At 42.9% G+C, this 23,584-nt stretch overlaps 2 protein-coding genes across 2 annotated transcripts in view; both read left to right on the top strand.

Annotated features, from left to right (window-relative positions):
• Positions 1 to 12,587, top strand: part of LOC126502275 (ankyrin repeat domain-containing protein 26-like) — a 64,163-nt gene extending 51,576 nt beyond the window's left edge. The window contains exons 26-30 of the mRNA XM_050143145.1: positions 2,679 to 2,870; positions 3,925 to 4,139; positions 5,867 to 6,092; positions 11,503 to 11,548; positions 12,520 to 12,587. Of these exons, the coding sequence (XP_049999102.1) occupies positions 2,679 to 2,870; positions 3,925 to 4,139; positions 5,867 to 6,092; positions 11,503 to 11,548; positions 12,520 to 12,587 (747 nt within the window). The remainder of the gene's footprint in view (positions 1 to 2,678; positions 2,871 to 3,924; positions 4,140 to 5,866; positions 6,093 to 11,502; positions 11,549 to 12,519) is intronic.
• A 3,547-nt stretch (positions 12,588 to 16,134) lies between these two features.
• Uqcrc2 (ubiquinol-cytochrome c reductase core protein 2) overlaps positions 16,135 to 23,584 on the top strand; it is a 30,741-nt gene continuing 23,291 nt past the window's right edge. Inside the window, exons 1-5 of the mRNA XM_050143212.1 lie at positions 16,135 to 16,274; positions 18,569 to 18,655; positions 18,751 to 18,900; positions 20,900 to 20,964; positions 22,569 to 22,625. Coding sequence (XP_049999169.1) covers positions 16,242 to 16,274; positions 18,569 to 18,655; positions 18,751 to 18,900; positions 20,900 to 20,964; positions 22,569 to 22,625 — 392 coding nt within the window. The 5' untranslated portion in view covers positions 16,135 to 16,241. The remainder of the gene's footprint in view (positions 16,275 to 18,568; positions 18,656 to 18,750; positions 18,901 to 20,899; positions 20,965 to 22,568; positions 22,626 to 23,584) is intronic.

The raw sequence follows: 23,584 nt of genomic DNA, 5'->3' as shown, positions 1-23,584 counted from the left end.
CTTTGACGCTGACATGGCATGTAATCAAGCGTTTTTAAACACATTTCTCACATGCAGGAACACAGATTCCTTTCTTTAAGACATTCGTGTTGGGTTTTCTGAATAGAGGTCTCATATTTTAGAAGGAAAAACAAAGTATGGATTTTTTTTATGTGTATGGATATTTTGCCAACATGTCTGTCTGTGCACCGCTTGTGCACCTGGTGACTTTGGAAACCAGGAAAGGGCATCAGCCCCCCTGGAGCTGGAGTTACAGAAGCTTGTGAGCCAGCATAGAAGTGGTGCAAATTGAACTCTGATCCCTGGGAAGAGCAGCCAGCGCTCATAACCCTGAGCCATCTCTCCAGTCCTACCCTTCACTTTCTTCGTGGTAGCTTTTCAACCACAATTCTAGTTGCTGAAGCCTACTTTATCTGTTTCTGCTTTTGGTGAATTACAGACATAAATATCAGCTCCAGTCATGATGGTTTTGACAATGTGCTCAGAAGCACACTGAGAAAGATTAAACGACTGCATAATGCTATTAAATTAAGCCATTCTTGTTTACAAACGGATGGGTCCAATCACTAGATTTTGGTACTAGGAGATTCTTTCAAAGGCCTTCCTGGAAATCAGTACTTCTTGTAATGTGGCTGTGATATTCTGGAGAGAATGGCCTCTGTGGGCTCAGATATTTAAATGTTTGCTTCCCAGCTTGGGTGGAACAGCTTGGGAAGGATTAGGAGGTGTGGCCCTGTTGGAGGTAGTGTGTCACCTGAGGTAAACTTGGAGGTTTTGTTCCCAGTCTGCTGCCAGACTCTCCACCATGATGGCCATGGACTCACCCTCTGGAATTGCAGCAAGCCCCCAAAGAAATGCTTTCTTTGGTAAATTACCTCTGTCACAATGTCTCTTCACAGCAGTGAAAACATTAAGACAAGCTGGATGGTGGTGGCACACGCCTTTAATCCCAGCACTTGGGAGGCAGAGGCAGGCAGATCTCTGTGAGTTCGAGACCAGCCTGGTCTACAAGAGCTAGTTCCAGGACAGGCTCCAAAACCACAGAGAAACCCTGTCTCGAAAAAAAAAAAAAAAAAAATAAGACGGCCATTCAAATGAGCACAACATCCCCAACTCAGAAAAAGATGTGCAACTTTGGACTCCACATTTATCAGATTAATTAATTACAGTCTAATTTCCAGACTCTTATTCTGGGAATCTTTGGGATTTTTTTCCTGCTGTTGTTGTTTAGTTTTTTGTTCTTGTTGTTGTTTTGTTTTGTTTTTCAAGACAGCGTTTGTCTGTGTAGCCCTGGCTGGCCTGGAACTAGCTCTGTAGATCAGGCTGGGCTCCAGCTCAAGAGATCTGCCTGCTTCTGCCTCCTGAGTGCTAGGATAAAAGGTGTACACCACCACTGCCTGGTTTGGAAGTCTCTTATTAATGCAAACCTAAACAACTGAAAACTGGTGTCCCTAAAACTTCCTCATAAATTATAGGCATCAAAGATGGAAGAGGAGCCCAGCGGTGGTGGTGCACACCTTTAATCCCAGCACTCGGGAGGCAGAGGCAGGCGGATCTCTGTGAGTTTGAGACCAGCCTGGTCTACAAGAGCTAGTTCCAGGACAGGCTCCAAAACCACAGAGAAACCCTGTCTTGAAAAACCAAAAAAAAAAAAAAAAAGGGATGGAAGAGGGAAGAGGGAAAGATTCTTTACTAAGAGGCAATTTTATGAAGCAAAGAAGTGAGACAAATCAGAAGGAAAAAAAGCTTGAGGTCCAGTATAGATATCTTGTGACAAAGATGAGTATTTTTTGTGAAACGCATCATGGAAGAGGGAGGAGAACACAAACATTCACTCCTAGCTGAGAAGCTATTGGCATTTGATAGCTGCTGAGAAAAAGAGAGTCAATTTTCTTCCTTTCTTTCTACTTTTAAAGATTTCATTTACTTAATATTATGTGCATGAATGTTTTACCTGAATGTATGTATGTGTACCACATGCATGCCTAGTGCCTACACAGGTCAGAGGTGATCAGATCCCTGGAACTGGAATTACTGATGATTGTGAGTCACCAGATAGGTGCTAGGAACCAAACTCAGATCATCTGTAAGAGCAACGAGTTCTCTTAACCACCGAACTTTCTGTCCAGCCTACGAGTCAGTTTTCTTTGATGGTGTGACCCCTCACATATTGACCATGCCCCAGTGCAGGATCCACATTCAAGAGAAGTTGGCCAACACAAACTGGACTTAATGGATTTAAGAGGCAGAGAGAGAGAGAGAATGAGACAGAGAATGTGTGTGTGTGTGTGTGTGAGAGAGAGAGAGAGAGAGAGAGAGAGAGAGAGAGAGAGAGAGAGAGAGAAAGAGAAAGAGAGAGAACACCAAGTTGTCTGGGTAGGAAGGTGGGGGTGGATCTGCGAGGACCTGGAGAGAAGTAAAGTATATATCCTCAAAATACACTGCATGAATTTCTCAAAGAATTAATAGAAGCATTATTTTTTACAGCATACTTTTGTGATTCTTTGTGACTTTCACTCTGTTGATTTTGTACGAACTTCAATGGATTACATTCTAACTCTGCTATTGACTATAATGTATTGCAACTGAGTCAGAGTTTCTCTTATTTTTCTATTATTATGCTTTTCTAACCTAAATTCTCTTTATACCACTCTATATGACTCTTTTTATTTGTGTAGATCCATGAATTGAAAGAAAAGTGGGGAACTATAAATGCCAAATATCTACCTCTGAATGTACAATTTAAATACATTGAGCAGGAGTTGTTATCAATAAAAATAGCACAAAAGCAATACGAGAGGCTCCACAAGGATCAGAAGGTTCTGGAAAGAGAAGTGCTAGACCTGCAGCATCAGCTACGAGAGAACATGGTAGGTCAGTGTGAGGAGAAAATAGTGCAATGGGGGAGGGGGCTGAAGGGAGGAAGTCATCATTTAGAAGACATATGAGACAGGAAAACACTTTTGCAGCATAACTGATGGGTGTGTCCTCTGGGTGTCTCATCACAGATGGTGTTGGAGATTTTCAGAAGGCAGGTAACATCAGTTAATTATGGATGGAAGTTTCTTTCCTGCCTGGTCCCACAGCCATTCAGTCCCAAATAAACACACAGAGGCTTATATTAATTATAAACTGTTTGGCATATTGCTCAGGCTTATTACTAACTAGCTCTTATAACTTAAATTAGCCCATAATTCTAATCTATGTTTAGCCATATGGCTTGGTACCTTTTCTCAGTAAGACATTCTCATTTTGCTTCCTCTGTGGCTGGCTGGTGACTGACTCTCTGCCTTTCCTCCTCCCAGAATTCTAGTCTAATTATCCTACCTATACTTCCTGCCTGGCTACTGACCAATCAGTTATTTACTAAACCAATACGAGTGACAAATCTTTACAGTGTACGAGAACAATATCCCACAGCAGTTATTTTTTTAATTACTTCAGTTTCCATCATTAAAAAATGCAATTGATATCTCAGAATAATCATTTTCAACTTTTTCGGCAGTTTAGCATAAAACAAGACCACCAGAAGGGAAAGTGAAACTGGGATATAGAACTTTCGCCATGCTTCTGAATTGTTCTTAAATTACATTACACTGTTCAGGGTTTTTGGAAAGTTGAGTCAATTCTATTCTGTGAACTGATTATATAAGGGCAAGTCTGCGAATAATTCAGAATCAAGACTCATAGCTCAGAAACAGCAGGAGGCCCTGGGTTCATGATCCGATCAGACCAAACAAGGTTCAGTATCATGTTATGATTGACTTTAATGGAGTTAGTATTGATATTTTTAACTCTGGCATCTTATTTCACATATTTAAAATTACTCTGGGAATCAATTACTCAAAACTAAAGCAAGAACAGCAAGTATTTTGAGTGTTTAGTGTAATTGTTTTAAAAGTATATCCTTTCAATTTTCCATAGGCAAAATCAGAAGATAAAAAACATGAACTAGCACTAAGAGACAGTAATAATGATTCGGTAATGAGCCAAATGGAACTCAGGCTGAAAAATCTTGAATCCGAGCTTGAGAAAATGGAGGCTGAAGGAGAGTCTAACGCAAGAAAGGCAGAGAAATACAGGCAATGCTGTGTCAAAGAAAGGGAGCTCAGCAAGATATTATCAGGGAAGCTCAGCAAGTAAGCCGGGAAAGACTCACTAGTCTCTAGTGTGTGATTTTCACGGAAACAGACTTGTAAGATTAAGTAGGATATGTAAGCAAGCTGAAAATTATAACTGGAAAATAATGTTAGGAAATGGACCTACACTTACAGTGTGGCTGCAGAACACTTCCCCCCTTTTAACTTTTAGTTGTATATGTTGTTCCCTCCTAGTGATAAATTGGTCTTTCAGCTAATTAAGGCAGTTATAGTGTCAGAAAATTATGCTAACATTCTCTCAGATAGAAACATTAACAATTTAACTACTTTAATACGCCCAAAGGGCCCACAGCAATGACACTGCCCCTCCAGGCACACACACTGAGTCCATCGTGTCTCTGGTGTCACCGTTAGAGCTACCTGTTGGCACACTTTACAGCTGTTCTGCTGTACATCCAGACAGAGTCCTAGGGGAGGGCTAACCCAGTGATGGACAAAATACCGTTCACAATGTAGTTAAACATAACCCCTGGGCCAGTGTCATCTCTGAGATGACTTAAGATGCTAACTGCTCCAGGAACCACTCATTTTGTTTTCTTAAATCCTCGGGAGAACCACCTTCCATCCCAGAGGCTGCTCCTCTAAATTTCCCTCTGTACAAAATGCTTAATTTTTCCCAAGTTATGGGTGAATTGTAGACAGCGAGGGCAAAAACTTGAAAATCTGTTCATCTAATTACTCTTGAACCCAAAGCTGCTTTACTGGGCACAACAATCTCTAACTAGTTTATGAGTTTACTTTTTAAATTGTGTACATTTTGTACATTTGTATACATTTGTTGCAGATCACCACGCAACTGTTTGTTGTGGTTTCTGGTGCAATTGTTAGTCTAGTCCGTGAGACAGGCACCCCTCCTAGCAGTGAGGGTTTCCTTCCAGACCCCAGATTAGGCACAAACCACACCTAAACATGTGTTTTCACAGAGAGATCCTTTCTTAGCTGGGAAAAAAAAGTTCAAGTACCTGCTTCTGACTCAGCAGAAAACAGCAGCAAATGACCTTGCAGGTGTTATTTGTTTATTTGTTTATTGGCTTTTCGAGACAGTGTTTCCCTTATAGCTTTGGAGCCTATCCTGGAACTAGCTCTTGTAGACCAGGTTGGCCTCAAACACATAGAGATCCACCTGCCTCTGCCTCCCAGTGCTGGGATTAAAGGCGTGTATCACCACCACCCATCTGTAGGTGTAATTTTTAAGAGGAGTAAAAAGGAAGGTCTTTGTTAGAATGGGCTAGGATGTGGTGGGATATTTAGATTGGGCATGTTAGTTAGGTAAACCAAAGAGGACTTTTGATCGCTGGACTTTGGTGGTACTCATCCTCAGGAATGTATCCAAATAAGGGAACAGACCTTGATAGTTAACTTTAGGGACGTAATCTAACAGTTTTTAGCAAGGCAGAGGAAATGTAGGAGAAGAGCAAGGGCTGGCAGAGTCACATATTCAAGTGGACTACTGTCCCTTCAGTCAAGAACATGAGCATAGCAGCATCTCGTCATTAGCAGGTATTCATCTCTCTCTCCTACTCTGGATTTACTTGTTAGCTTGGGAATAGATGTACTTCTTTAGGACAAATCTAAGTGCCCAAGGTGTACTCCAACACATTTTCAGCTTTAAGACATTAGCAAGTGGAAATATGAAGTACTTTCTAAAGAACACACTCATTAAGGGAACAAGAGCATAAGAATTTGCCCTTGTTCAATCTCCACAGGACTAACGGCAAACTGAGTAAAGTCAGAACAGACATTCTGCTGGCGACAGAACGGAACAGAACTATGCAGAGTGCGCTCAGTATGAGACCTGTCCCCAAATGTCCTGGTGTCACAAAATGTAATACTTATGTAAAATGCGACGCTAGCTTCATGACAAGCAGAACCCCAGAGCCTTCTCCATCCAGCTCTCAGCCTTCTGAGTCTAGGAGGAAGAGTCTGCTCAAGGTAAGCGGTGTTCTCTTCTGTCCCTTGGCGTTCCAACTCTATTATCTGTTAGTCATGTCAATTCTTTTCGTTTGGTGCCACAGTGAACTGTTTAGTTGACTTATGCGAGTCCAGTAGAGATCACAATAGTCAGTGTTCTCTAAGAAGAGAACATTTGTTCGCATGTTTATGTGTCTGAGCTGAAGCAGCTGGGCAGCTGTGTGCCAGTCCAGGGCCTGGGGGAACTGGTTAACAGCTGGAGGTACTCGGAGTCACATACAGGGAATGGCCCTTTGCTGCTGCAGCAGGATATGGTAGGGCCATTTGGCTGAAGCGTGTGAGATCTGTTTGGGGCTGGATGCCCTGCCCAATGCCGAAGTTTTTAATTAATGATTTGGGAATTTCATACAATGCACGTGGATATCAAAGTCACTTCCCATTCCTCCCAAGTGCACCTTCCCACCCTTCTGTCTTCCCCCATAAATAAATAAAATAACAGACATTAGGTCCAATTTGTGTTGCCCATATATTCAATGGAGCATGCTCAAACTCCCAGTGGCCAGCCCCTTAAAGAAAAATGAGTTCTTCCCCACCACACACACAGAGAGAAGTTATCGACTGTGAAGAGCTACATTTCAGCATCCCTTTAACAATTTTTCAGAACTCTCTTCGATTGCTTCCTGTCTAAACTGTTTCTCTTTTTTTGGGGGGGGGGGGGCGGGGAACATCACAAAAGACTTCGATGTAGCAGAAACCAGAGGTCTCAAGCCAGGACAATGACTCAGGACAACGAACACTTCTAAGTAAACATGAATGAACTAGAAGGTAAACTGTGCTTCAGCAGGGCCACACTACAGCTTCCACAACAAGATTCTTCCTCCTCTTTCTTCTTTTCTTTTTTATTTGTTGTTGTTTCTTTGGTTTTTCTTTTAAATTTGGTTTTGATTTTGGAAGGGGAAGGTTGCAATGGCAGAGGGCAGATGTGAAGAGCCGGGGAGATAAGTGGGGTCAGCATGCACGATATAAAATCCATAAAGAATCAAAAGTTAAAGATTGTCAAGGAAATCTTCACACCAAAAATTTATAGATGTTACATATCACTTCCTTATTATAACCACAAAGTATTTACTGTGCTAAGGGTCAGACCCTGGACATTAATAAGACAGCAGCTTCTATCCAAAGATTTAAGTGATAACAATTTAATTTGGGTAATACAATATAGAGTATAGCATCCCACATACTCTGTAATTAAATAGCTAACTATAATTAGTCAGCTGTTTTTAAAAAAATTGTTCTTATTTTAAATAAATTAGTTATAACTAAAGAATTTTATGTTTTTGAACTTTTTAAAGACAGGTGTCATGTATCCCAGGCTGGCCTGGAACTTGTTATACAGCTGGGGATGGCCTTAACTTCTGACCCGCCTCCCTCCACCTCCCCAGTGGTGACACCGTTTTTTGTGTGGTGCAGGGAATGGAACCCAGGGCTTCATGCAGGCCAGCCGAGCATGCTCCCAAATGAGTCACAGCCTCTGACCCCAAAGAGTTGCATATTATTTTTCTTGTTCCAACTCTTGAAAATCATAGATCAGAGAAAGATAAGTTTGAAAATGGCCTGAACCACCCTGAACCCCTCAGATCTCATCTGAAAACAGGTTTCAACCTATCTCCATCCTTCTTCTCAATGACTTTCCTGCAATCTCGTGTTAATAACTGATTAGTTGTAATCTAGAACACATGACTTTTAACCCTTCACCAACCTAACTCTCATATGACAAACCATTTCCCCCCTTTCCACACTCAGAAGTCCATGCAGACCTTGACAGCGTACAGCGTGTATTCTTTCTCTCTGCTATCCAAAGTGCAGTGGAATTTTTATTTTAATGAAAAACCTGCTGAAGTGAAAAAGCTCAGCAAAGTTTCATAAGGCATAGAATATTGCTAATATTCATCAGCTAATCTGTGTAATATATAGAGCTGGATAATGAAGAATTTTGTGTTAATAAGACAACATTCTCTTGTAAAATAATGCCTAATACCTTTAATCCCAGCACTTGGTAGGCAGAGGCAGGCGGATCTCTGTGAGTTTGAGACCAGCCTCGTCTACAGAGCTAGTGCCAGGACAGGCTCCAAAGCCACAGAGAAACCCTGTCTCGAAAAACAAAAACAAAAAAAATAATAATAATGCTTAATAGATCAAAACTTACAGTACTTTTTACCCAATTAATCTAAACAACATAACACATATAGTCTGTATGATTTAAGCTTGAAATACACAGGCATTTTATTAATATTTGTTTTTCATAAGTAATATTCAAGTTAGGTCTAGGTTCTAAAATTTTATTTAAATATGTCTATATTTAAATACACATTTATTTTTGTTTGTTTTGAACCTGGGTTCTGTTCCCAGCACCCACACCAGCGTAACAGTCGCAACTATGTGGAACTCCAACACCCTCTTCTGCCCTCCATACACATGTCAAAATAAATAAATCTAAATATTTTAAGGAATGGTTGTGAGTTTTTATTAATGATCTTGTTGTTGCTCCCCAGTCTTACTGGCTTCACCACATAGTGTCTATGCCCTGGTAATGTCAGGAAACAAAGCATGTTCTCTGTGAGAAACTCTTATTGCTACCATCGTCATCATCATTTGTGTGTGTGTGTGTGTGTGTGTGTGTGTGTGTGTGTGTGCATTTGGCGTTGTCTCTGTAATGACAGTTTGCATACACATGTGCTCTTGTGCATGAGGACACCAGACATCAACACTGGGGATCTTCCTCAACCACTTTATTTTATTTTACTCTCCACTTTATTTTCTGAGACAGGGTTCCTTACTGAACCTAGAGCTCCTGATTCTGCTAGGCTGGCTAGCCAATGGGCCTCAGGGGTCAACTTATTGTTGCCTCCCCTCCCCTTTATTTTATTTTTATTGGAAATACTTCTTTTTCATAAAATATATGCCCCCTCATCTCCCAGATCTCCTCCACCTCTCTACCATTCCAAACCCACAACTTCTTCCTCTTTCTTTAGAAAACAAGTAAAATAATAATAATGATGATATAAAAATATAAAAAAAAAAAACAAAAAGAAGGGCTAGAGAGATGGCTCAGAGGTTAAGGGCGCTGGCTGTTCTTTCAGCAGTTCTGAGTTCAATTCCCAGGAGGTGTATAGTGGCTCACAACCATCTATAGTGGGATCTGATGCCTTCTTCTGTCATGCAGCTTGTGATAGTATGAAAGAAAACAGCCCCTACAGGGAGTGGCACTATTAGGAAATGTGGCTTTGCTGAAGTAGGTATGGCCTTGTAGAGGAAATATGTCACTGTGGATGTAAGCTTTGAGGTCTCCTATGCTCAAATTACTCCCAGTGCAGGACTCAGTTCACTTCCTATTGCCTATGAATCAAGATGTAGAACTCTCAGCTCCTTCTCCAGCACCATGTCTACCTGCATGCCACCATGTCCTACCATGATGATAATGAGTTAAACCTCTGAAACTGTAAGACACCCCAATTAAATGTTTTCCTTTTATAAGAGTTGCCATGGTCATAGTGTCTCTTCACAGCAATAGAAACCCTAACTAAATAAAACATAGCCATACATTCAAATAGAGCACTCATATACAAAAATTTTTTTAAAAAATTTTTTAATTCACAAAGAAAAACGTAAGAAACACACACAGTAAAAAAATTAATACACACAAATTAGTCACAATATAAATATACAAGACTAGAAGGTCAAAAAGAAATTTCCAAAGCAATATGAGACAGACAAAAAAAAAAAAAAAACCTACAAAAATACCGGTCAGCTCATTTCGTGTTGCCCATCCACTAAGGACATGAAGCCTACCCTTAAATGTGGTTTATAAACCCAGTGAGACTCAACTGGAGAAAAGTCATTTTTCCTTCACAAGCAGCTGTCAATTGGAGATAGCACCTTGGTTAGGGATGGGGGCTGTTTCCACTTCACCCCCTCTGACTTAGACCTGTGCAGGCCCTGTGCATGCTGTCACAGTCTCTGAGTTCATGTGTGTCTGTCCTGCTGTGTATAGGAGACACTGTTTTCTTGGTGTCCTACATCCCCTCTGGCTCTTACAATCTTACTACCTCCTCTTCTGCATAGCTCCCTGAGCCCTGAAGGGAGGAGTTTGATGAAGACCTCCCATTTAGGAAGGAGTATTCTAAGGCCCCTCACTCTCTGTACATTGTTCATTTATGGGCTTCAGGAATAGTTCCCATCTAATGCAGAAGGAAGCTTGTCTGCTGACGGCTGAGTGAGGCTCTGATCTATGGGCGTAGCAGAATGTTATTAGGAGTCATTTTTTTGCAAAGTTTCTCTAGCAGAACAACAGTATTTGGTTTTCCCAGGAGTCTCAGGTTCTTGGCCACCCAAGCAGTGTCGGCTTGGGTTCTGTCCTAGCTAGTTTTATGACAAACTGACACAATCTAGTCAACTAAAAGGAGGGAACCTCAGTTAAGAAAAATGCCTCCATAAGAGCCATCTGTAAGGGAATTTTCTTAATTAGTGATTGATGAGGGAAGGCCCTGCAAATTGTGGGTGGTACTATCTCTGGGCTGGTGCTCCTGGAATCTATAAGCAATAGGAGCAAGTCATGATGAGCAAGCCAGTAAGCTGTACCCCTCCATGGCCTCTGCGTTATCTCCTGTTCCCCAGGTAGATTCCTGCCCTGCTTGAGTTTCTGTCCTAAGTTGCTCCAATGATGAACAGCAATGTGGAAGTATGAGCCTAATAAACCATTTCCTGCCCAATTTGCTTTCAGTCATGGTGTTTCATCACAGCAATAACTAGGACAGGTTCCATCTCATAGAGCAGAACTTAAATCTAATCCGATGGTAGTGGGTTACTCCCATAACATTTATGCCACTATTGCACCAGCTTATCTTGCAGGCCCATCACCATTGCAGATCAAACGGTTTGTGACTGGGTTAGTGTTTACTTTTCTCCTCTAGTAGCATGCAGAGTACCTTCCAATGCCATGAACACTAGACAGTAGAGGTAAATGTGCTAGTTAGGCAGCAGCTTCTCCATGATTCTCATTCTTCAATGAGATATGTAGGTATTGTCTTCAGCAATAAGGCCTTACCATCAGTTTGTAGAGAGTAACCAATAGTTCTGGGAATAGCCTGAGTTGTTTGGAAGTTTCCATGAGACCCCTCTGATCAACAACTCAGTTATCTGTAACCCATTCCTGGCACTAGAGGTTTCACTTGGTGGCAAGAGATGTGTGGTTGGGGCTTTATCTACCCCATTATTTAATGAATCCATTTCTATTTCTTTCATATATGTATATACTTTAAGAAGTTTGTAGTTTAGTAGGTCTTGAGGGGTCATAAAAGATATATTTTAAGTGATACGTCATTCCCACAATATCACTTGTTTGAATTTAACGTTATAAAATCTGATGTTTCAGAAGCAGCAGCAAATGGTAAAAGACATAACTGCAGAGGTAGATAAAGGTATGTTGTAAATGTGTATGTGCTCAATTTAGAGTAAATTTACAAAACAAATTTAAGAAGCAAATGGAATCCTGCCCCTTGGTCTGTAAATTCTACACTAAAAGCATGCAAAAGCGGGCATCCCGAGTGAGTACTGTTCACCCTGCATCTGTGGCTCCATGGCTTTTCAAAACCTTTTTTATTCTTCCTCAACAATTCATTAACGTCTGTACTCAACCTCCCCCAAAACTACAACCATCTATTGATACTTGTCAATCAATCACACTTCCTGAGTAGTCCTTAACAAGTATCATTTGAAATCCCATTACTTACTTCTCATCGGCTTACCTTTAGCCTAGAAGAGGAAATACCAGTTTCCTTATGCAGACTGGAAATACACAACTCAGAATGACTGTTGTCAAGTTATCCTGTCCTCTCTCTCACCACTCACCTACTCTGGCCAACTGGTCCTGCTTTTAGTGTCCATGGACTAGTCATGCTCTTCCTCACCTCTGCCTGCATGGCTTTCTCCATAATTCCCCCAACATCAGCTTATGGACACCTCCACCAGACGCTCCGATATCAACACAACACTGACATGGAAGTCCTCTGAGTGCTCCAGTGCTTCCTGAACTTTACCTGTCAAAAAATCTACAGCTCTGTATGAAACTGCTGGCGTAGGGATATAATACAACGAAATGATCACTGAGAGCTGGAACATATCTTCTCTCACCGTCCCGGGCTCATCACAGTAGCTCAGTACATGAGTGAGAAGGGGAGTGCATGCTGACACTCAGCCCTGAGGATAACTAACTCAGTGAATATATGAGCGATTCTATTGTAGTTTTGAATTGTAGTGATAGATACATATTTGTCATTTTTAATCTATTCTGATAAGGTTCTTGGTCTTTTTTTTTCTTTTTTTACTGACTCCTGCTGTTAACTGTGAAGTCTCTGAAGTAAAGATTGTAATTCTTACTTTTTCTTTCTAGCTGCAGCTGAACTTGAGTGTTGGTCCTTAGAAGCTTATCCTTCAGGATCTAAACAAGATCTACTTTAGGAAGATAACAAAAATATATACAGATTAAAAATAAATATGGTTTTCTGAAAGACATTTGAGTGACCTGTTCATATAACATTTTAGTAGTTTCCCATTAAAGATATTATGTGATAACTTTATTGAAAAAACATGTTTTGTGTATTTAGGGGCTGGAGTGATTCCTCCCGCAGTGGTTAAGAGCACTTGCTGTTCTTGCAGAGCCTATAATTCAGGTTCTTAGAGAAACTAAATAAGGAGAACCCAAAGAAAAACATATAGGCATCCTCCTGAATATTAACCTTCATCAGGCGATGAAAGGAGACAGAGACAGAGACCCACATTGGAGCACCGGACTGAAATCTCAAGGTCCAAATCAGGAGCAGAAGGAGAGAGAGCACGAGCAAGGAACTCAGGACCGCGAGGGGTGCACCCACACACTGAGACAATGGGGATGTTCTATCGGGAACTCACCAAGGCCAGCTGGCCTGGGTCTGAAAAAGCCTGGGTTAAAACCGGTCTCGCTGAACATAGCGGACAATGAGGACTACTGAGACCCCAAGAACAATGGCAATGGGTTTTTGATCCTACTGCACCTATTGGTTTTGTGGGAGCCTAGGCAGTTTGGATGCTCACCTTACTAGACCTGGATGGAGGTGGGTGGTCCTTGGACTTCCCACAGGGCAGGGAACCCTGATTGCTCTTTGGGCTGACGAGGGAGGGGGACTTGATTGGGGGAGGGGGAGGGAAAGGGGAGGCGGCGGTGGGGAAGAGACAGAAATCTTTAATTAATTAATAAAGAAATAAATAAAAAAAAAGAATTCAATTCCCAGTACCCACAAGTCAGGTGGCTCACAACTACCTGTAACTCCAGCTCAAGAGATCTAACACCCTCTTCTAGCCTCCCAGCATAGCTGCATATAAGTGCATCCATGTACACACACACACACACACAATTTTAATCCTATTTTAAGGTGTTTCTTGGCATAAACTAATTTTTAGTGTATTTTACAAGTGAAAATATGTATTACATACCCCAAATGCCCAATTTCCAGCTACTTAAACAGAATCCAAACAGCCAGGTTGTCATTTATCATTTACTAGAATTAAAAATCACTTTGACGGTGGCTTACTTTCCTTTCTCAGTATCTACCAGCATGCACACACCTGCAGATGTGGGCATCACTCCACCCAGTCAGTGCTTTGATGTGTTACAGTCATCACACCTCCATCAAACTCAGAGGATTTTCAAGTTTTATGCTTTTAACTTCAAACACTGATTTATAGCCCTTTCCTCAAATGAAAACAACTTTTGCTGAAGGAATTTCGTATATCCTGCTTCACTCTTTTGAAAATGTCTTGAGATTCGGTCATTCACATACTATCACAGTTTACCCTGAGCAGGTAAGAAGCAAGGCCCTGTTCAGTGGACTCACAAGCAACACCTGGGTAGTTTGCCCTGGGCGGGTAGGAAGAATCTAAGGGTCTGCCCCATGCCTCAGGGCACCGGTGGTCGGGTGCCATTACAGTGAGCAAATATATGGAGGGGTACAGGAGGGAGAGAGAGGAACAGGGGTTCATGTCCTGCGGAGAGGTGAATCTGACGAGGATCAGGCTGGTGTAGGATGCCTGGTTACTGTCTGGGGTCATGGTAACATCCAGTCCTGGGCTGCTGCTAAGGCCATGTCTAGGTCCATGGCCCCGCCACAGCCAGGGTCTGTGTTGAGGTCTGTGGCTCAGGCTACCACCATAGGCTGTGCAGATGCATGGGGTCTGGGCTGACACCTGATGACATGTCTGTGCCCAAGGATCTGCTGCCATGCAGGAAAGGGTAACCTGCACTGCCACTAGGGCCATACTGACATCCAGGGTGAGCTGTGGCCAGGGGCCATATCTGGGTCCATGGTCCTACCACAGCCAGAGTCTATGCTGCCATCAGGGGCCATGTGACTGGCCGTGTGAATGTTTGGGGTCTCTACCACCACCCGGGACCATGTTGGAGCCTGGGGACCATGGTGCTGCTGGGCCCATGCCAATTGAGAGCCCATGTTGCCACCAGGGGCCATGGTGACATCCAGGCCCAAGATGTTGCTGATGGCCAAGTCTGGGTCCATGGTCCTGCTATAGCTGGAATCTGTTTTGACATGTTTCTGTTGTCCATGTTACCAAAGTGGCCTGTGCAAACCATGTGTTGAACCATGAGTTGAAATACAAGGGCCTCACTGAGCTGGTTCAGCTCTTCATGGGCCCAGGGAGAGCTCCCCCGCCCCAAGCCCACAGGAGAGCAGACCCTGTCCACACTTGGGAAAGATGGCCCCGCCCCTTACCTTGGGTGTGGGAGAGCTGGTCCTGCCCCTTACCTGAGGGGGGTGGTCCCAGTGGCCCAGACTGACCAACTCAGCAGCCCCCCCCAGGTGTACACCCAGGGTTTTGAGCTGGCACACTCCAACACCCACTCCATCTATGAGGTGCTGGAGTAAGTGAAGGGACTGGCCCTGCAGAGCCATGGCTGCATGGTCTACATGACTTTGGTCAAACAGTTGTCACGGAACAATTCAGTTACCAGCGAAAGAGACATGTTTGCCTGTTATCTTGTCCTGCCCCACACTACCAGCCTTTCTGAAGCTTTAATGTGCATGTAAATTACCTCTGACTCTTGTAAAAATAGATTCGGGTCCGATCTGGAAACCGGAGATTATGTATTTCTAACAAACTCCCATAGTTACTGACACCTGGTACTGCTCGTATCCCAATCACACAAGTAACGTGGTAGGAGACTATTCATACATACACACACATACACACACACACACGCACACACACACACACAATACTGTTACAAACTCCCATATTTACTGACGCCTGTTACTGCTCATATCCCAATCACGCAAGTAGCATGGTAGGAGACTATTCATACACACATACCTGGAACTATTTCTTTTCTAATCACGCAAGCAGACTATGCACTCATACACACACACTCACTCGCGCGCGCGCGCGCGCACACACACACACACACACACACACACACACACACACAGCTGGTTCTGTTCCTTTCCCGATCACACAAGTAGAGTTGTAGGAGACTATTCACACACACGGTACCGTCCCTTTCCCAATCATGCAAGTAGCATAGTATGAGTCTCTGTCTCTCTCCCTCCTTTCCTCCTTTTCTTTCTATCACGGGATTTCTTTTTCTGCATGGGTACCCAGCCTGGGACGCAAATTCCACGAGCTGGAGCACTCGCTGGCGACGACCGAGTTCACAGGTCACCGAGGACAACAGTGAGGGTGGCGAGGGTGGACCTCCAGGGAACAGGAGGTACTGCCGAGTTCACGGGCAGGCCCGGTCTCACGGTCAGGTCAGGAACGAGAGTCCAGAGCGGCTCTGGTGACCGTGATGGTTGCAGACGTAGTTGGGCTGCCTTGTCGCACGAAAAGGAACACAGAAAGCGTCGCTCCCCGCAGCGCGCAGGCCTAGGAGCCCGGTAGCCTATCACCGGCAGGAGCTGGACCCGTCCCGCCTCCGGGAGCAGTGGAGCACCGTGTGCGTAGAGAGTCGCCCGGCCAAGGGGGCGTGGGCAAGCTCGCAGGGCACGCCGGGAAACTCGGTCCTCCGACACCATCTTTCTTCGCTCCGGGCGGCGGTGACCGTGGGAAAGGGCACACGCTAGAGCCATGAAGTTCCTCAGCCGGGCCGGGTCCTTTTCGGTGAGCACGAAGACGCGCGTGGGGCAGGGCGGGGGAGGCTTGTCGGCCACTCGGGGGCTGGGGGCGAGGTGTGCGGCCCTGGCCTCGGGCCTGAGTCTGCCCTTCAGGGGAACCCGGCGGAGAAGCGGGCTGTCTGCGGGCTGGGGCCCAGGGGAAGGAAGCTCAGCGGGTCCTGTGATCTGGGAAGAGCTAACGCGGGAAAGCCGCAGAGAAGGGTGGCCTTAAGAGTGGCCCCGAAGCGGCACTCGGGAGACTCCTGAAGGTCACTCGAGAAGCAGGTAGGGCAGAGGCCGACGACACCCAGCCCTCTGCTTTCCCAGCTGCGGCCTCTGCTCCCGAGTTGGTCCTGGAGCATCAGCTTTCCCCATGCAAGTGTTAGAAACACCGATGCGTCCTTCCCGACGGTGCTGAGTCCCGGCATTCGTAACTCGCTATATTCTCGGTCTCTTGTCTAAAGACTTTTCTCCAGAAGGGGCTCTTGATCGTTCCTCAAGGCTCCTTCCTAACCCGAAATTATGTAGTTGTCTTTCGGAGAGGGGGCACTAAGTACCTCCTGTGTCAGGACGTTATCACTGAAACAGCGGCTATTGAGAGATGAAAACGGGGGCATTTAAATTTCAGCAAGGGCTAACTTGCCTCTGCTTAGCCGGTTACATGTGGAGCTTGTTGGTCTAACACTCCTTTGGGAGGGTGCTCCTGGCATCTAGAGGTCAGAGGTGTTGCTAAACATCTAACTGTACACCAGCAGCCCGTACAGCATACAATTACCAATGCCAAAATGCCAGTAATGTCTGTGTTGAGAGACCTAGACAGGGATGCAGAAGTCCACACCGGAAATGGTGTTTCCTTGCTCTTTGTACTTACATAAATGTATTGTAGAATTGTACACATTTAGGCTATAGTTGTGTTCTTTGTGCCTAGACCAAACAATTGCTAACAGTCCTTTAAGGGCAGGACTGTCTTTCTTATTTTCCGTGGGGATAAATTGACCTGTGTTATTTAAACAAAATAGAATTACATGACAATTGGGAGGATAAGCCTTTCCTGAAAGGAACCCCCCAAAAAGTGCAGAATTTTAAAATGTCACTATCCGGAAGCACCTACATCTTCCTTGGTAATGGAACTGTGGATTATCCATATGTCGGCTGCTATACTTGGATATTGTGGAATAATGTCTTGGGAAATCACAGCCGAAAACCATACATACACCTTATCCAGAAAACTGTATTGATAATGACAAAGAGCTCATGTTGATTCATAATTAAAATGCAGGGCTGAAGGGAAAGTAGTAATACTGGGAGCAAATGAAGACCAGCAGCCAGATTAGGCCAGCGCCAGGGCAGAACAGAGTAGGAGCACTGTAGGCCTTTACAGCGGCCTTTGCCAAATGACGGCAGCATGATTATTGGGGCTTAGCAGCGTGAAATGGGTTTGCTTGCATTTCCATTAGTAACCCTGTGAACCCTAGATGGAATGTCAGAATAACTTTATGCTCTTATGTATAACTTTTAAATATATTTCATATGTGAATAGAGTCAATGTGTTTTAGATCCATCATCCAAGTTATTACATATTATACTGAGAATCTGCTGTTGATTTAATCCCTTGTTGAGTTTAGGATGCTGTAGATATTTGACCAGAAAGCTAAGACCCTTTCTTGGTTGAATGTGCTCAGTATAGCACGTAAGAGGATGGAAATACAGTGGACATGTTAGGGGCTTTGAGAAGAGGCCCTTAAAATGACCGAGGAGATGGAGGGTTTTTAGCTGGAAAAAATAAAGAGACTGGCGAACTGAGGAAGCAATAGTGCTGAAATCTGTTTTGTAAAGTGTTGACATAACAATGCAGTTGTTCAGAAACTGTAGAAACACTTGAAAGTTTAATGAAATAATTAAAAAGTAAAGAAAATGCATGATTTTTTTAAAAAGATTGTGGAGAACTCAGTATTCTCTATAAATCACAAATAGGATAGGTAGAAGTTTAAAAAAAATGACTTAGACCAGGTGTAGTAGAAACCTGTAGTCCCAGAGGAATCGTGAGCTTGAGGTCATCCTGGGCTGCATTGCGGAAGTTTTTAAAAAATAATGGAAGAAAAGAAAAGCTATATACAGGGGGGAGATTGACTTGGGTAGACTGAATGGCTAATGAACTACTTGTGGAACTTCCAGTGAAAGAGGTGGTTCTTCCCATGAAGATGAGACCACTGTGTTGTGTGGCATTGCTAATGGAGCACTTTTACATGTAAAGGACTATTCTTGTGAGACCAATACATAACCTGTCCTTGTTGTTTTTAGAGATTTTATTCTTCCCTCAAAGTTGCCCCGAAGGTTAAAACTTCAGCCGCCCCTGGAGGAGTGGCTCTGCAGCCTGAGGATCTTGAGGTGAGTCTCACTGCTTACTGGAGAGCACATCTGCTTTACTTAGCTCTCGGGAAAAGACAGGCATTGCTCATATCTCTATTCCGTCTTAACTACAGTTTACCAAGTTACCTAATGGTTTGGTGATTGCTTCTCTGGAAAACTATGCTCCTCTATCAAGAATTGGCTTATTCATTAAAGCAGGAAGTAGATATGAGGACTCCAACAACTTAGGAACCACTCATTTACTACGTCTTGCATCTACTTTGGTAAGTATCTTCAATACCTTGTTGTTTGGAAATGGTGTGTAATCTTGGGCCTGTAGGGAATTTAAAAAACAAAGGGATGAGGAGATGACTTAGGAAAGCCCTTGCTGTGTGAGTATTAGAGGCCGAGTTCAATGCCGCAGGCCTTTAGTCCTCATGCTCAGGAGGCAGAGGCAGGCAGATCATCTACAGAGCTAGTTCTAGGACACCCATGCTACACAGAGAAACCCTTTCTCAAAACAAATCAAAAAAGAAAAAAACATTTGAACCCGTCATAGCCATGCATCCCATTCCCCTAGCAGAGATAGGCAGACCCTTTGAGGTTGCTGTCTACCAGCCAGGACAAAAAAGCTGGTTTCAGGTTCACTGAGAGAAGACCTTGTCTCAAGGAACTAAGGCAGAGAGCAACAAAAAACATGCCACTATTTTCTCTGGCTTGTAAACATACCTAAAAGCAACCCAGGCATCGAGATTAACTCCTGTAATCCACTAGGGAGATGGAGACAGGAGGATCACGAGTTTGAGACTAGCCTGAGCTACACCCAACCTTCTTTTGATAAATCAGCAGCAGAAGCCTGAAAGCAGTGCCCTGTGTTTGTTTCCTTGAACTGTTGTGTCTTATTTACACAGACTGGTTGCCTTAACGTAAAGTGATTTTTATCCTCTTACCGTTTTAAAATTTAGGCGTTAAAGTCACGGTGTTATAGTAAGTCACAGCATTAGCAGGTCCATGCTTCCATAGGGAAGAGTCCTTCCTTGCCGCTTTCTAGCTTCCAGTCTGCGTCACTCCCCAGTACCCACCTGTCTTGTCACTTAACCGACCTTCTGTCTGCCCTTGTGTCCAGATGTCCTCTTATGAGGTTACCCATCATAATGGGCTTAGCATTTCTGCTAATCCAGGATTGATTCGTTTACGATGACCCTGTTCTAATAAAGTCACATATCCAGAGTCTGAGTGGACATGAACAGGGCTGCTGTTCAACCCTGTAAAATCCCATCTGATAACATGTGAAACCACAGGATATTGGCCACAGACAATAATTGTTGTTATTCAGTTGGATGCTGGTATTGCAATGTAAGAAATCAGTAGGGAAAACAATTTTTCTATAGAACGTGACAAAAGTTTAAAAAATAAAGTCTCCCTATCCTCTTCCCCTTGAAACTGTAATATTTCTCTCTTCCCTTTCCTATCTCCAAACCCTCCCATGTACCCTCACTGATCTCCTTCAAATTCATGGCCTCTTTTATTATATTAATTGTTACTACGTGCATGTGTATACGTGTGTCACTAGACATCCAGTTGGTATGCTCTGTGTATGGGGAGGAGCACCTGCTCCACTCCCAGCCTTCTTCAGCCGGTAGCTCTTTCTTTCTTTAGACTTTTCCCCTCTTTAACATGTAGTTAGAGTCACACTTGTTGCATACATTACAAAACACCCCTGCACCTAAGGCTAAGGAAGTATTGTAGAAGAAGCTTCGGAAAGACTGTAAGAGACAGAAAGGATCAGGGAGTTTTCTGTGAGATTGTGTCTCCTAGGAATGTCAGAAGCTACACCCATAAAGTCTCACCAATCTACAAGTCTAGTAAGCTTGTATTTTCTAATGGAATTTTTACACAATTGTATTTTATATTAAAATCTAAGCCAGATCTGGTGGCATGTGGTTTGTAACTGTGGAACTTAGGGAAACTGAGATAGTAAAGTCCATTCTAGAGTTTGAGATAGACCAGACCTACTTAAAAGTTATAGGACAACCTGAGCTGTGTAAGGAGACTTTGTCTCAGAAATACAAAACAAAAATACACATGTATGTGTACTGCAATCAGTGTGCTTTGTTGAATCTCATAACTCTTATTAAAAAGTACCTGCTAGTTAGGACCTACTTAGTAAAACTCTTTTTGGATCTGCTAATAACAGTTAAGACCATCGATTGTGATATAGTGTAATGTATGGCAGACCTGGCATTGAACAACTATTAAGAAAAGCATCCTTTCTTTTTCAAGACTACCAAAGGAGCTTCGTCTTTCAAGATAACCCGTGGAATTGAAGCAGTTGGTGGTAACTTAAGGTTTGTTAAATAGTAACAAGAAATAGCCAGGGCTGGAGTGGTGGCTCAGGAGTTAAAAAGGTGCGTTGTTCTTGCAGAGGACCCCAGTTTTGTTTCCAGCACTCACATCAGACAGCTCACAGCTACTATAACTCCAGTTCCAGGGCTCCAACACCTTCTGACCACTACAATCAGTTACATTCATGGGCACATAACCCCTCACAGACACATACTTATACACATAATTGAAAATAGAGGCTCTGTTGTGGAGGGAGCTGAACACAGTAGCTTATGTCTTTACAGCAGCATTTAGAAGGCAGAGACAGGTGAGTCTCTGTAAGATCCAGGCTTACAGAAAGCCAGGACTACACAGTGAGTCCCTGTCTCAAAGGGGGTGGGAGACGCAGAAATATCCACTTGTAGGATAACTCCTCTTTGTTAACAAAGGGGCTGAAGATCTCTTAGACAGGGAAAGTTGTTGAGTCGTCATCAAAAATGTGAAGCATGCCTGTGCATATGGTGATATGTGACTGATTGGGAGTAGATGTTTATAGTATATGCAATATGCAGAAACATCTGATTGGAAAAGGAAAAATCATAAATCAGGGAGAAAAGGAAAAAAAACTAAAAGGAAAGGGAACAAAGGTAAAAAAATGTCTATACCCCAAGTGGAAACCGGAAACAGTATCAGCAGTATGGTGCTGTGATACCACACCTGTGCTGTCTTCTAAAGACGAGAAACTGAAAGTCCAGTTCAAGGAAATGGGTAAAGAATGGTAGCCATGATAGAACTATGAAGAACTGGTAGGGCGGGGCTAGAAATAGGACGCATATTGCTCCTCCAGGGGACCTGGACACCAGCGCCAGGGGTCTCACACTAGCATCATGCCTCCGTAGGCACCTGCACTTACATGGCACATGCACACATAAAAATGGAATGATCTTTTTTGAACAAAGAACTAATGGTTCACTTCCTAACTACAGGACATGTTAGGAAGTGAAATAAATCTGTATATCTACATAAAGAGTTTTAAAGATGAAATACTACAATTAGGGAGAATAAGAGGATTGTTATCGAAGTTAAGGGCATCTTGAATATTTCCCTTTTGTTTTTCATTGTAAAGTGTGTGGAACGTAAACTTGCCGCTCTAAATGTATATGTGGTCCCATGGCATTAAGTAGCATTTGAGAATCATTACCACTTTCCGCCTCTGGAACTTCATTATTGTCCTTAGCGGGAACTTGGTCCATTAAACTGACTTCCTATTCCCTTCACCCTTGGCCACCATCATATTTTCTTTGATTTTGACTGCCTTTTTTGTTGGAGGGTTAGCTTTACATTTTGCTGTCATTTGTTCTTCATATGAATAAATTATTTAAGATATATCCATTAGTAACTTACTTAATATAAGGTCCTCAAGGTTCATCCATTTTGCAGCATATGTCAAAACTTGATTACTTTTTAAGGTGGATTTGTTTGCCGATTTTTAAAAATTACTTTAAAATTTTAGTTGAATAAATATTATTTTCACGGTAGTACAAAGAATTGGGTGCTTTAGCAAAGAATATTTAAGAAGAGCTATTTTCTGACTCAGATTATTTACTGCTATTTATTTTCAATTCAGTGTGACTGCAACAAGGGAAACCATGGCTTACACTGTAGAAGGCATGCGAAATGATATGTAAGTACTTGCATGTGTTAGAGCATCTGCTTGATGGGAATACTAGAAATAGATAGTACATGCAATGTATGAGTCATAATGAAACCTATTATTAATAAAAAAAATCATTTGGAAAAAGATTTATGAACCAGAGAGATAGTTTATTGGTTAAGAGCGCATAACTGCTCTTGCAGAGAACCCAAATTTGTTCCTAACACCCACATCTGGAGACTCACAACTGGTTGTAACTGCAGCACAAGGGACTCCAATGCCCTCTTTTGATCTCCATGAATACCTAGACTCAGATTTATAAAAATACACAGATGCGTATAGACATAACATCTGCTTTTTTAGGAAATGCCAAACTTGGTCTGTTTGTAGGGCTCCTAGCAATGAGATCAGGACCTGTCCTTGGTACTTGAACTGGCTTTTGGGAACCTATTACCGGTGCTGGGTTGTCTTGCCCAGCCTTGATGCAGGGGGCGAGCTTGGTCCTGCCTCAACTTGATGTCCCATGCTTTACTGATGCCCCTTTCTGAACAGAGATGGAGGAGGAGTGGATGGGAAGGGAGGTAGATTGGAGGCAAGAAAAGAGAGCAGGAGCAGAGAAGGGAGGGGAAAGTGGTCAATATATAAAATAAGTGAAAACAAAATGTAATTAACTTTTTAAAAGTGCCAAACTTGTATTAAACAAGGTGACCTAGACACAGACAAATACCATATTCTCTCAGCAGGTCCTAGCTTCTAATGTTTATTTGTGTGTGTGGATGCAGTTCGTGACACTGGAAAGGGAACCACAAGATGTTAAAAAGGCAAGGAGAACAGTAAAACTGTGTGGAGAAATAGAACAGAGGATGAGGGGGCGGATCAATAAAAATGTATTAAAAATGCCATGATGAAACCTAATATTTTTGTATACTAACTTGGAAAATAAAACAAAGACTAAACTATTTAGTTTACTTTGTCACTGTGACCTTAGA

This window comes from Alexandromys fortis, unplaced genomic scaffold, assembly GCF_014885135.2.
Source record: "Alexandromys fortis isolate MF-2015 unplaced genomic scaffold, M_Fortis_MF-2015_v1.1 scaffold_45, whole genome shotgun sequence".
Taxonomy (NCBI): domain Eukaryota; kingdom Metazoa; phylum Chordata; class Mammalia; order Rodentia; family Cricetidae; genus Alexandromys; species Alexandromys fortis.
Note: the sequence above shows the minus strand (reverse complement) of the source record. Positions and strands in the feature narration are given on the sequence as shown.